This window comes from Polypterus senegalus, chromosome 18 (assembly GCF_016835505.1).
Source record: "Polypterus senegalus isolate Bchr_013 chromosome 18, ASM1683550v1, whole genome shotgun sequence".
NCBI classification, from domain to species: Eukaryota; Metazoa; Chordata; class Cladistia; order Polypteriformes; family Polypteridae; genus Polypterus; species Polypterus senegalus.
Window position 1 is genome coordinate 21,264,832 of NC_053171.1, and position 13,192 is coordinate 21,278,023.

At 40.6% G+C, this 13,192-nt stretch overlaps 1 protein-coding gene across 2 annotated transcripts in view; it reads right to left on the bottom strand.

Annotated features, from left to right (window-relative positions):
- Nucleotides 1–13,192, bottom strand: part of ccdc88c (coiled-coil domain containing 88C) — a 217,997-nt gene that overhangs the window by 63,025 nt on the left and 141,780 nt on the right. For both annotated transcript variants that reach the window (XM_039742336.1, XM_039742335.1), the window contains exon 4: nt 5,475–5,544. In XM_039742336.1, the coding sequence (XP_039598270.1) occupies nt 5,475–5,544 (70 nt within the window). The remainder of the gene's footprint in view (nt 1–5,474; nt 5,545–13,192) is intronic.

Sequence of the window (13,192 nt, forward strand, 5' to 3'; positions counted from 1 at the left end):
ATTACTAAAATATGAAAAACGTTTCTGTTTCAACAATGTGTTTACACAGATTATTGTAGAAATGGAAAACAAATGAAATGCATGTATTCCAAATAACGATCTATTATTTCCATTCTAAAACTCCAGCACTTCACTCCCAGATAATGAAGGCCGGAACAGGGAGAACTTTGTGGCCATTCTGCGGCGGTGGGGGAATAGAATAGCAGGCTGCTTGCGGCTTTTTTTCATCGGCACATTTACAGGACAAAAGGCGCCGACAGAGAAGTGCGAAGGGATTTAAGGTAGGCCAGATTTACGAGTTTTTTCATAGATTTTGGTAATTCTAATGTTAACCTGCATCCAGCCCTGCAAGCATGTCCTCCAACTTACAGGGAAACCTTGGGTGTTGGTGGCAGGATTGGCACTCCGGCCAACATAAAAAACCTCACACAGTTCCAGTGTGGTACTGAGGTGTCACCCACTGCACGGCTGCTCTCAGGTCCCAAATCCAGGTGGTTTGTCACGTGGTCGTTGTGGCAACGTGCTATCAGCGCATGGAGAGATAGAGTTGTTTTTCCATCCATCCATTATCCAACCCTCTATATCCTAACTACAGGGTCACGGGGGGTCTGCTGGAGCCAATCCCAGCCAACACAGGGTGTAAGGCAGGAAACAAACCGTGTTGTTATTCATTTATGTTAATGAGTTACTATTTTGTTTTTGATGTGTTTTAACAAATCTGTGTCCTCATACTGTATGTGACAGCTATGTGTTTAGTGAGTGCTATAAACTGTTCTTGCATTTATGAGGTGGGCATGATAGATTGGCCATCTAGCTCTGTGAAGAGGTTTACTTGTGTTCTGTTTTTTCTGTTTTATTTGCCCTATTTTTTTGATACCCATTGTATGCCCAACCTACCTGGAAGGGGGTGTCTCTCTCTGAATTGCCTTTCCCAAGATTTCTTCTATTTTTTTCCCCTACAAGAGTTTTTTTAGGATCATTTCCTGGTCTTCTTAGAGAGTCGAGAGTTGGGGGGCTGTCAAAAAATGGGGCCTGTTAAAGCCCACTGCGACACTCCTTGTGTGCTTTTGGGTTATACAAACATATGTTAGTGTCTAGCACAGCTAGTAATGGACCAGACATCTGTGGAGCAAAATTAAGGGGAACAGAGCACTGTAGGTGCTTTTGTACTAGAAAACTGTATTTAAATCAAATATTGCTGGAGAGGATATTCATGTAAACACTTAAAGGGATCAAAATGCGCCTTCTTGCGAGGCTTCAGAGCCATGTTTCAGAGTCCATACTGTTTCATTTGATCTTTTGCAGTATGCTGTGAATGCCGTGCTGAATCTGGCCTCATAATGCACTGTAAGCTCCCGGCTTCTCTGTTTTTCCTTGATGATAAAAAGTAACAGTTGTCACAGGTGGCTGGGTGTGGTCAGCAATCAGCCACCTACTTAAGGAGCCGCCGCCCTGCAATCAAGGCTGGAGTCGGGTGAGGAGGAGGACGAGGTCGTGGCAGAGGAGGCGAGGAGAGGCCCGAGTGTGTTGTATATGAAGATAGTGGCTATTGAGAGCCTAGACTTTGGGGGGTTTGGTGGCGGTGCACTTGACTTTGATAAATATTTGTAAATAGGGTAAATAAACGTGTAGTGATGGCTAAACCGGTGTCTGCCTGTGTGTGTGTCCGGGCCGCTATATTTCACACAGTACAACACATACACCCACACATTACTGTAAAAATGTATTTGTCGCTGCCTAATACTCTTCATTACTGCATTTATTACCTCATCAAGTCTTTTTGTGGGCTACAGGAGTACAGTATTTAGAAGAAACTTTCATTTGTTTGGTGTGCAAGGTAACGAAAAGTGCAATCTTCAGGTGTGACCCCCCCTATCCATACATACCCTTTACAGGATGTGGACACTATCAACAAGTCAATGACAAAAACTAACACTGGACTGATGTCTTGTCCAAAGGTTGTCCCTGCCTGGTGCCCGATACCTGCTGGGATAGCCTCCAGCTTCCTCACCACCCTGCCCAGGGTAAGCGGGTTTGCAAACGGAAGGATAGATGCATAATACTGAAGTCGTGAAGTCAACGAATAATGAACTTCACATGAGTTGTGACTCATCTCCTGCATCAGAAACCTCCTGTTCACCTGAGTGAGTTATCTACAGCCACTGAGGCTCCAGCACACAAACAGCTATGCATATAAAGGGAAGCCTGACTTTATGACAAGATTGATGGGCAGACAGTGGAACAGGTTGCAAGCTTCATTTATGTGGGATCCATCTTTTGTGAGGAATGAGGATGTACCTTGGAAATAAAAAGGCCCCTAGCCATGGGCCGGTCAACGGTCAATGACATCACTGAATACAATCTGGAGAAGTAGACATATAGCTAGCACATTAAAGGCAGTTTAGGTAAAGCCCTAATCTGGCCAATTTTAACACATGGATGCGAAGGGTGGACCCTCAAAGCAGACAGACACAAACACAGCAGCTTCTGAAATGTGTTGCTACAGATGAATGCCCCGAGTGTCACGGAAAGAACACCGTACTAACAGATGGGTTCTCGAGCAGCTATATGGAACCAAAAAACTGCTTCATAAAGTAAGAAACTTAAAACTTCTTTACTTTGTGCACATTACATGGAAAGCTAGCTGTATGGAGAAAAACATCATTTAGGAATGCACAGAAGGCAAGCGCAGCAGAGGGCAACAGTGGAGAAGATGGACCAAAGATAATTCTGATTTGACTGGGATGGGAATCAAAGAAGAGGGCGGGGGCGACAGAAGGCCGTGAGGCATCAAGACACAGAAAGATGGCATTGAACAACAACAACATAACTTTATAGCCTTGATACTTAATTTTACCAAAAGCAAAATGAAAAAAAAAAAAAAACTTTTCATATATGTTCTGAATAGGGTGAAATGTCACTTTTCATCCTATCCTCCACTGCTAAGGCAAATGCTATAAACTGATGAACATGTGGTAAAGATGACAGGTAGACCGGAACTAAAATGGACAATGCATAAGCTGAAGAAAAATGTGATTGCAGAAATGATTAATATGAGGGTTGGAAAAAAAAGGGATAGATGGTATGGAAGAGACAGACCCCTGACTCTCCTCTCTTTGTAGTTGATTTATGTTCAGTTCGCTGGTTGCGGAATGTGGGTTCATTTCAAATGTCATAGAAGAAATCATAATGTTTGTATGAAACCACTGTCATAAATTTATGAGAGTGGTGCCAAAAATTTGTACAATCCAATGTAAAGTGGGGGTAATTTCAGAGAAAGCAGAGACATTTTGTTTATGTGACACACTGAATGCAAATGTTAAGAGACACGCAAGTGTTGGAACAGTATCAAGAGAAGAACAAAAGGAAAAAAAAAACAGGATAGGGTTATGAAGTGGGAGACATAAAGGGGCCAAAACCAGGAGATCAAAAATTAACCAGCCCGCCAGAAATTAAAGGACAAGATGTTAATCAGAAATCTGCAAAAATTAGAGTTAAAAGCCAACGCTGAATCTACCACTAAGGCTTGACTTGGAGAATAAGCTTCTGCAGCTATACTATAGTTTATCGAGGATAATGCAGATAAACACTGCTAAGAATTTATAAGGTAATGAGTGAGACTACACAAACACTACACTGAGGTCATGTGACACCAGCATCTCATAAGCAAAACTAAAGCGGTACTAAAATACTTCACTGAAATGAATGAAAACGAAAGTTGGACAACAAAAATGGAAAATGTATCTGCTATTACAGAAATGCAATGGTAACAAGCTGGAGATGTGCATTGAAGTACCACTGGCAGCTGTTGTTACAAATGAAGCTTTGAGGATTTGAAGGCAACTTTGTGTAAGCCATGACCCTCACCAGCAAAGGCGCCGTTAGGTTTACATGCAGAAAAATGTGGACAACAAAGGCAGATAATAAAAAAGTCAGAAACAACTGAAATGACAGTAATGGATGTCTGGAGATCTGAGACTGAGAGAAATATTTTTGTAGAGATAAAAAAAAGAGTCATTTTGGAGACAAACCGGCCGGGTCATTGCCCCTGGCATCCCTGACAACAGTTATTTCTTGAAAGCTCTGCACTGAAGATTAACAGGAAAGAGTTAATTTCCACAGTGAAAACTGGATCTAAATCAAATACTGCTGGAGAGGATAGTCGTGTAAACATTTGAGGTCCAAATCAAAATGTGACTTCTTGCAAGGTTTCACAATCGTGTTTCAGGCCCATAGTATCTCATGTTACAATTAGCAGTGTGCTATGTATGCTGTGCTAAATCTGATTTTACTGTGCACTAAAAACTCCAGCCTTCTCCGTTCTTCCTTGTTGATAAAAAGAAAAAGTACAACTCATGCACTATTGTTAAAATTTATTTCCCCTGCCTAATTTTCTGCATTACTGCATTTATTACCTCATGAAGACTTTTTGGGAGCTACAGACATACGGTATATGTAGAGGAAATTCTTTTGAACATTTGCCTCTCCTCCTCTTTCATTGGTCAAAAGTCCTGTCTTCAGTTCAAACACACAGTACCATGGGAATGACCACTTTCCAGCACTGAGCTTTCAGGAAGTAACTGTCAGTAATATTTCACAACATGGTCTGTGTGCGGATTCTTGTACCCGATTGCAGTGACAGGGACACTGTGCTATAAAAATGGTCTTTTGGATGAGACGTAAAACTGAGGCCCTGCCTCTCTGTGGCCGTTAAAGATCTCTGGGCACTCTTTGTAAAGAGTAGGGTGTATTCCAATATCCTAGCTAAAATTCCCACCACGGCCTAATCATTCTGTCCCTCTAATCATTCCTAGTCTCAAATTAGCTCTCTCTCCCACCACTTTATCACAAAATAGCTCAAGTGTGGTGAGAGTACTGGTGCAAAAATGGCTGCCAACACATCATCCAGGTGCATGCTACGCATTGGTGGTGGTTGCTGAAGTGGCTCCCCATGCACTAAAGTATTTTGAGTAGCGAGGAAAGAGCTAAATAACAGATAACAGAGTTGTGGATTATGCAACATGAGACATGAGAATTTCTTTTTCTTTCTTCCATGGATGTTTTTCATATTGTTTTCCATTGTCCTGAACTGGTCCCTGCATGATGTCCGTTAAGTTCGAATCTTCAATATGTAATCTCTCCACGAAAACATGAGATTAAAAAATTTCACGGCCACCACTACAAACTAAATGGGGTAAGTAACATACAACACAAATTTCATTTTTGGGTGGAATATTCCTTTAACTGCTTCTATACCAAAAAAATCAGGTAAATCGCCACTCTTTTACTTTACTTCACAAGTACAGTTGAGACAAAACACTGAGACCGTGCTGTAAATTGGCAAAATGGGCAAAACAAATTGTAAAGACATTGCTTGCAGCACCACAGTTTTACCACAAGACAAGATCTCTATTTCTTACTCCATCCTCCCTCCAGTATCTTAGAAGAAGTTGAGAATATTATGTATTCATTACCTGAAAAGGGGTCTTTCCCAACAGTCAGCACATTGGGCAAGTTCATGACTATCAACTGCTGCAGAGTCTCCTGTGGTAAAAACAAAATAGAAACATCATGAGACTCATTAGTACACACACACAATGTGCAGTTGAGATGATTCTACAGTTAGCATACAAACTTCATCTTGTCTGACCTCTCGAGAAGCACAGAATGAACTGAGAAGCTGATTTAGCTGGAGCAGGACAAATAAAACACATGCACACTTAAAAATGTCTGTCTGTGGGTATCTTAAAATACACAGAAACTGCCAGTATGTGCTCAAGCAAGATCTGCAGGGAGTTAATTTCACTGGTAAATACGAATAATGCTAAAGATAACATTCACTGTTTGAGAAGTCTCTATGTGTGCACACATGATCAGAAGAGGAAAAAAAAAATGAGGAAGAACTTCACATTCTATAATAAATTACAGCAAACATAACCTGGCGCTAGTGTTGCTTTAAAGAAAAACAACTTGTTTTTTGGCAGGAACAATTGACTTACTAGATTTCTCTACTATCAAAGTTTTTGCTTGATTAAACATCTAATTTTAGCTATCACTGATGCATGATATGTCAAATATAGATATATTATATATATATATAAATTATTTTATAAACTTGTTTTCTTGTATTAGTAAGAGTTTGCTTTCAGCTTTTTTCAATGAAGATCAGTAAACAGATGGCATGTGACATGACAACAGCAGCTGTTCATACAATTAAATTCAGCAATGTGTGCTCAACATTTACATTATGGGCTGCTTTAATCATAATATTTTGTCAGATGTAAAGTGTCCTCCATATTGTTTAGGACAAAGACACAATTTTCCTTGATTTCCCCCTCTGCTCTACAGTTTTAATACTAAAATTAAACAATTCAGACATTGTGATTAAAGTGCACATTGCAGACCTCATTTAAGGGGATATGCGTACACTTCAGTCACACCATGTAGAAATGACAACACTTTTTCTACGTGCCTCCAAACCCAAATATTTCAGGCACCATAATGTTTGGTGTCACAGGTGTTTGTGATTCCTCAGGTGGGTTTCAAGGCTTCATAAGATACCTTGGCTTTCTTCTACCCCTTGGAGTCTGTAGTTGCCATTGTTCATCAAGAGGACAAGAGCTGTTCCAATGAAAGTCAAAGAAGCCATTATGAGGCTGAAAAACAAGAATAAAACCTACACAGTGTGGACTTGAACCCGGACACACACAGACGGACATTGTTGGCTCCACCACACACTATTTATTTACAATATTTACAAGTCACGTGCACCACAAACCCCAGTGCCTCCAGCACCGTTTCCCCAATGTCCAGGCCTCACAGTCACAATGCCTCTCTCCTGGCCGCCTCCAGTCCTCTCTCCAGCTCCGTCTCTCTACCACCCGACTTCCGCTATCGACTGAAGGGAAGCGACCCCTTAAATAGGAACCCGGATGGGCTCCAGCTGCTTCCCGGCACTCCTCCGTAAATACACCCCAGTGTGGGGGAAGTGCCGGCTACACACCCGGAAGCTGTCCAGGTGTCCCCTGTCATCTTCCCCCCAGCACTTCCTGGTGTGGCGGAAGTGCTGGGCTCCAGGGATATTCAGGCACCGGGCCACGGGTCCCTACAGGGCTGGGCTTCCAAGCCTTTTACCCGAGGCCCCAACGTAACCAGGGCGGACACCCCCTCGCAGTCTGGAGGAGGCACAAGCCCTCCTCCGGTCCTCCTGGGCGTCCCGGCCAGGCTCCAGTCCCGGCCGGATGCCACAACAGACAATCGGTAAATCCTTAGGATGACCTAAATCAGAGGTTCATAACCTGGGGTCCATGGATGAGTTTCAGGGGGTCCATAAGGGTCAGATAAAAATCAACTTTTATATTCACTATACAGCCCGGTACTGTTGATTTACAGTGTATGTAGTAGTAGTAGTAGTAGTAGTAGTATTAATGGTAGTAGAAAATGTAGTAGTAGTAGATTTAGTAGAGGATTGTATTTCATAATTATATGTGGCCATTATTTTTTTGCATAAAAAAGGAGTGTTTTTTTATTGTTTACGTTATAGTTTAATATTACTTTGTGTATGTCATATACTTTATGTATGAGACAATTAAATCTCAAAAAAATAAAGTTCCTTATATTCATTGCATGCAAAGTTGTGTTTATGTGAATATTTCTGGGGAAGGGGTCCATAGCTTTAATCAGATTCTTAAAGGGGTCCATAACTCAAAAAAGGGTAAGAATCACTGACCTAAATCAACTGTCTGGAATATCATTAAGAATAAAGAATGCACTGGTCAGCTCTGGAATCGCAAAGGGACTGGTATGCCAAGGAAGACTTCCACTGCTAATGATAGGAGAATCCTCACTATGGTAAAGAAAAAGCCCCCAAATGCCTGTCTGGAAGATCAGATCAGGGGGCCGATGTGGACGTGTCTGAGACAACTATCATCAACTTCATGAACAGAAATACAGAGGCCACACTGCAAGATGCCAAACAATAATTAGCCACAAAAACACAATGGACATATTACAGTTTGTGAAAAAGGACTTAAAAGAGCCTACAGATTTCTGGAAAGAGACAGATGCAACAAAGATGAACATCATCACAGTGATGGCAGGAGTAAAATGTAGAGACCAAAAGGAACTAACCAAGATCCAAAACAGACCACCTGATCTGTTAAACATGGTGCTGGGGGTGTTATGACTTGGGCATGTATGGCTGCCACAGGTATTGGCACACATCTCTTCATTGATGTCAGTCACACAATGAATCCTAAGGTGTGTGGAAACATCTGATCTACTCAAGTTTCAGTAAATGCCCCTAAAACTCAATGGGTAGCATCATGCTATAACAAGATAACGATCCAAACATACTGCTGAGGCAACACTGGAGTTTGTCAAAGCTAAAATATGGAAAATTCTTGAATGAACAAGCCAGTCATCTGATTTAAATCCAGTTGAGCAAGCCTTCCATTTGCTGAAGAGAAAACCTAAGGGGACAAGCCCCCAAAACAAACAGGAACTGAAACTGTATTAAAGGCTTGGCAGAGCATCACTAAAGAAGATCTTCCACACATGGGGATGTCTGTGAATCGCACACTTCAAGCAGTCATTGCACGCAAGGGATATGCAACAAAGTCCTAAATATGGCGGCTTTAATAGATCTGCCATTGCTGTGTCCCAAACATTATGGAGTCCTGAAATTAGTGGACCATGTATACAAAGTGTTGTGATTTCTACATGGTGTGATTAAAATGTATGCAAATCCTATTAAATAAAAGTCAATAATGTGCAATTTAATCAAGATATCTGAACTGTTTGATTTGTAATTTTAAACTGTGGAGCAGAGGGCTAAATCAAGGAATAAAGCGTTTTTGTCTGAAGCATTATGGGTGGCACTGTATGTATTAGCTTAACTGGCCACTCCAAACTGACCTTGTATGAGTGAGTGTGAAGTTTGATGACCTTGTGGCTATCTAGTCATGACACCTAAAATAGGCACCAACTGAATAAGCAGGTTCTAAAATGGATGGATAAAGCAAAGAAATGTGAGGAAAACAAGATGGCGAATGCATTCTCATAAACACCACATATCTTTATAGGAATAAAAGTGGAATGTCTGACTAGGTGTTTTGTCTCTAAAGCATTACATGGATAACAAAGGAAGTCACACAATTGTGGGTTTACACTTCCATTAAACAGAGGCAGGAAGCGGCCCTGATTAAAACCGACTGAAAACAAAAATCAGCCGACTCAATGGCTCTTCAGGACATAGTTGTTGAAACACAACAAAGTTTTATGTAAAAGCACAAACAAAGCAAGAAGGAATGAGGCCCATAATAACTGGATTTCCTGCAGCAAGACCCATGATGAAATGTGGCAAACTGAGCTATGCTATTAACAGATTTTTTTAACTCCTCATTCACGTGAAAAAAACATGTAACTACATCCTTGACACTTTACTGAAGTAGCAGACACATCCAGGCCAATTCCTACTACTGAACATAAACAAAAGAAAGCCAAATGAGGTCTGATTCAGGTACAGTCATGCGCAGATTTATGGCTGACTGAGCTGAGGCAATTTGTATTTAAGGTTAAGAGCCACTGGACATCAATTGGGTAAAAAATTTTCTAGAAATTTCCAAATCCAGCCACAATGATAAACCGTTTGATATTAATACTATTATTATTTCACAGGATCTCATATGTTTTCTGACTCTTCGTTTTGATCAGTGCTGCGCCACATGGCTAATTCTACATTTGGCCTGCGCTGCCTTCCTTATACCAGTGTTTCTCAACCTTTATGGTCTTATAACTCCAGTTTTGTCTTTTAAAATTCATTGACGACCCACTAGCAGCGAATGCAAACACGCTCTTGGTGAAAAAAACTCATTTGGGAACTAGGAAGCATATCACGCACTGCTGCCATCCTTTTAGGTATCCTACCGTAAAAAAACAATAGCAACCTGGGTCACAACCCAGTGGTTGAGAAACACAGGCTTTGGTAAATCAACAAGAGCAACCCACGACCCAATAAAGGATGTGACCCAGTGCTTGAGAAACATGGACTTCCATGAGACACAAATATCAGTTAAAGTATTCTTACTTCTGCACCCCACGGAGTGCAATGACTTGTACACTTTGTGACCGACATACAACCAAATACACATGACTACATTAAGTTCGTCACCTACGCCAATAATTAAGACCTGAAACTGTAGTCATCAGAATGTGGAGATATTACACCAGCAATGAGGACATTTATTTGCTATTTGATTAAAAAAAGTTTATCTGTTCAGACATTTAAAGACAATTACAAAATTTGACAAAACATTTTAAGCACAGTTCGATATTTGTCAATACTAACACATATTTAAGTTAATTAGCTACTATTAATAATTAATCACACAACCAGTGTTCCAACACATTTTTAATCATTATTTTTCTTTAGTAATAATAAAAAGCACTGCACATCACTGACTCTTACACTATCAGAAAGGGGATACCAGGCTGTACAGATTTTCAAAGCGCAAATCACATTTGAAAAGAAAAGGACCTTTCCTGCCACTAGTGAGAAACGTAGGCCAGATTAAGACTCCCAGTGTATTGAAGCTCAAAAAGTGTCCGTCCCACCAGTACTCCCATAGAGTACAGCAACACTTGGCACAATAATAAGGAAAGAACAGACACTGACGAAAAAAAAAAAAACTTGGGTTGACTTCACTTTCTGTTTTTTTTTTTGTCCATTAGTGAATTTGACTGAATGCAACAAACAAACCAATAGCACAGTTAACAGACATCAATTAAACATTGCGAAAGAGAAAGACACGGGGTTCAAAGAGGGTGTGGGGGTGTCAACTGACAAAACCTCATATAATTAAAGAAAACCAAAGTCAAAATAGATCACAAGCAATCAAGGGTGAAAAAAGTCACCAGACTGAACTCCCGGTTCAAATAAACAGCACCCTCTGGTCAGAGGGCCCTCTTGAAGTCTGGAAGAGGCGGGGTTTGGAACAGGAAACAGAAGTGAGGTCACTGTTTTTGTGGCTGGCTGCTGAGCTTCTGGACTGTGAATAAGATGAAGTCTGTTAGTTAATGATGGTGCCCTCTCTTAGCCTGGAGGAGAGCCCTGAAAGCTCTCGACTGGGACCAAGATCAAGCATCAAAGTCCTGGAGAGTACAAATGTGTGTGTGGCAAACAGAAAACCTTTAGAATTTTATTATAACATTAGCACAATCTGAAAAAGAATAGGCCGTTTAGCCCAACAAAGCTCGCCAGATCTTAACCACCTAATTCCTACAAAATAATATCGAGTTTTGAAGGTCCCTAAAGTCCTACTGTCTACCATGGTCGCTAATTCCATGTGTCTATGGTCTATATATATATATATACAGTATATATTGTATATATATATGTATGTGTGTGTGCTGCGGTGGGCTGGTGCCCTGCCCGGGGATTTTGTTTCCTGCATTGTGCCCTGTGTTGGCTGAGATTGGTTCCAGTGGACCCCGTGACCCTGTAGTTAGGATATAGCGGATTGGATAATGGATGGATGGATGTGTGTGTGTGAGTGTATGTGTATGTATATATGTGTGTATATACAGTATGTCACTCAAACCCATGCGGTATGCAAGTTTTGTAAGCCTTGCCCAGACTGTCAAGTTGTTTCAGTTCATAAACCTGCTAGGGTTCACCTCTCCCTAATGCCTATTTTGAGCATCCTTTTTAAGACAGTTGGGTTTAATATTGTTGGTCCAGTTCCCAAGAGTAAGAACAACAACAACATTTATTTATATAGCACATTTTCATACAAACAGTAGCTCAAAGTGCTTTACATAATAAAGAATAGAAAAATAAAAGACACAATAAGAAAACAAAACAAGTCAACATTAATTAACATAGAATAAGAGTAAGGTCCAATGGCCGGGGGGACAGAAAAAACAAAAAAAATCTCCAGACGGCTGGAGAAAAAAATAAAAAATAAGAATAGTTACCAGAATATGCTCGAGTTGGTTGATTGTGCAACAAGACATATCAAAGTGGCCGTATTGTGGAAGGCTAATGCACAGGTTGCTGCTAAGAATCTATCAGCGGTTTTTACTGTTATCGGCATTCCATGCGAGATTTTTAACTGACCAGGGGCCTCGTGTATAACACCGTGCGTAGAATTCGCACTATAATATGGCGTAAGCACACTTACACACAGAAAAATCCAGATGCAGGAATCTGTGCATACTCCAACTTCCACGTTCTTCCACTACATAAATCTCGATCAGCGAGAAAAGTAACGCTCGTGCACACGCTTCATGAAACGCCCCAACTCCCTCCCAGAATTACACCTCTTTGAATATGCAAATCAATATAAATAGCCCTTAAGCGCAGCCTTCTGTGAAAAGACAATGGGAAAAGCACGGGGGAAAATATAAGAATTTCAGCGAATACCAAGTGGAAGCAAAGGAAAAACATACTATTTGTTCAAATAAACCGTGGTATAATCAACAAAAGGAAGTTGATCGAGTGACATAGCGTGTTGGAGAAACTTGAAAGCTCACGTTCACAAAATCGCACAGTGCTGGAAATAAAAAAGAAGTCACATATCAAAGTCGCCGTGAAAAGGCGAGTTGTAGCCCACTGTCTGAGTGTCATATGAAAGCTTATTAGGGTACAGAGAAAAAAAAGGCAAACAGTGGGGAAAAAGCACAAAATGTCAACTTCAATCTCGAAATTTCCACTTTAATCACGTAGTTTATTTTGTCATTAAAATAGAACATCATAAACTTCATCTTAAAATTGTTTAATTAACCAGTTTCTCAAATCACATCGTAATTAAAGTATAGCACGTTAAATGCTTTGTTTTGTATGTGATCTTCTATGTGCTCTATGTGTGTGAATCACTACGTGCTTCTTAAACCGGCTCTCTTCCTCTGACAGGACACAGAATCCATTACATTCGTGATATTACAGCTCTCTGAATAACTAAAATACTGAGATGTATACGTGATATTATTTTCATGATGATAGTTAAAGCATGTTATTGATTGTGTGCGACCTTCGATGAAATTATTTATTGCAGCAGTACTCGTGGGCGGCTCTGTCCAATAGAGAAAGTCCAATGTCAATATGGTATCTTATGCACAGTGGATGGCCACGTCCATTACGGACACTGCATAGCTGCTTCGTGCTCATGACACAAGCGTTTAACTTTTGTCG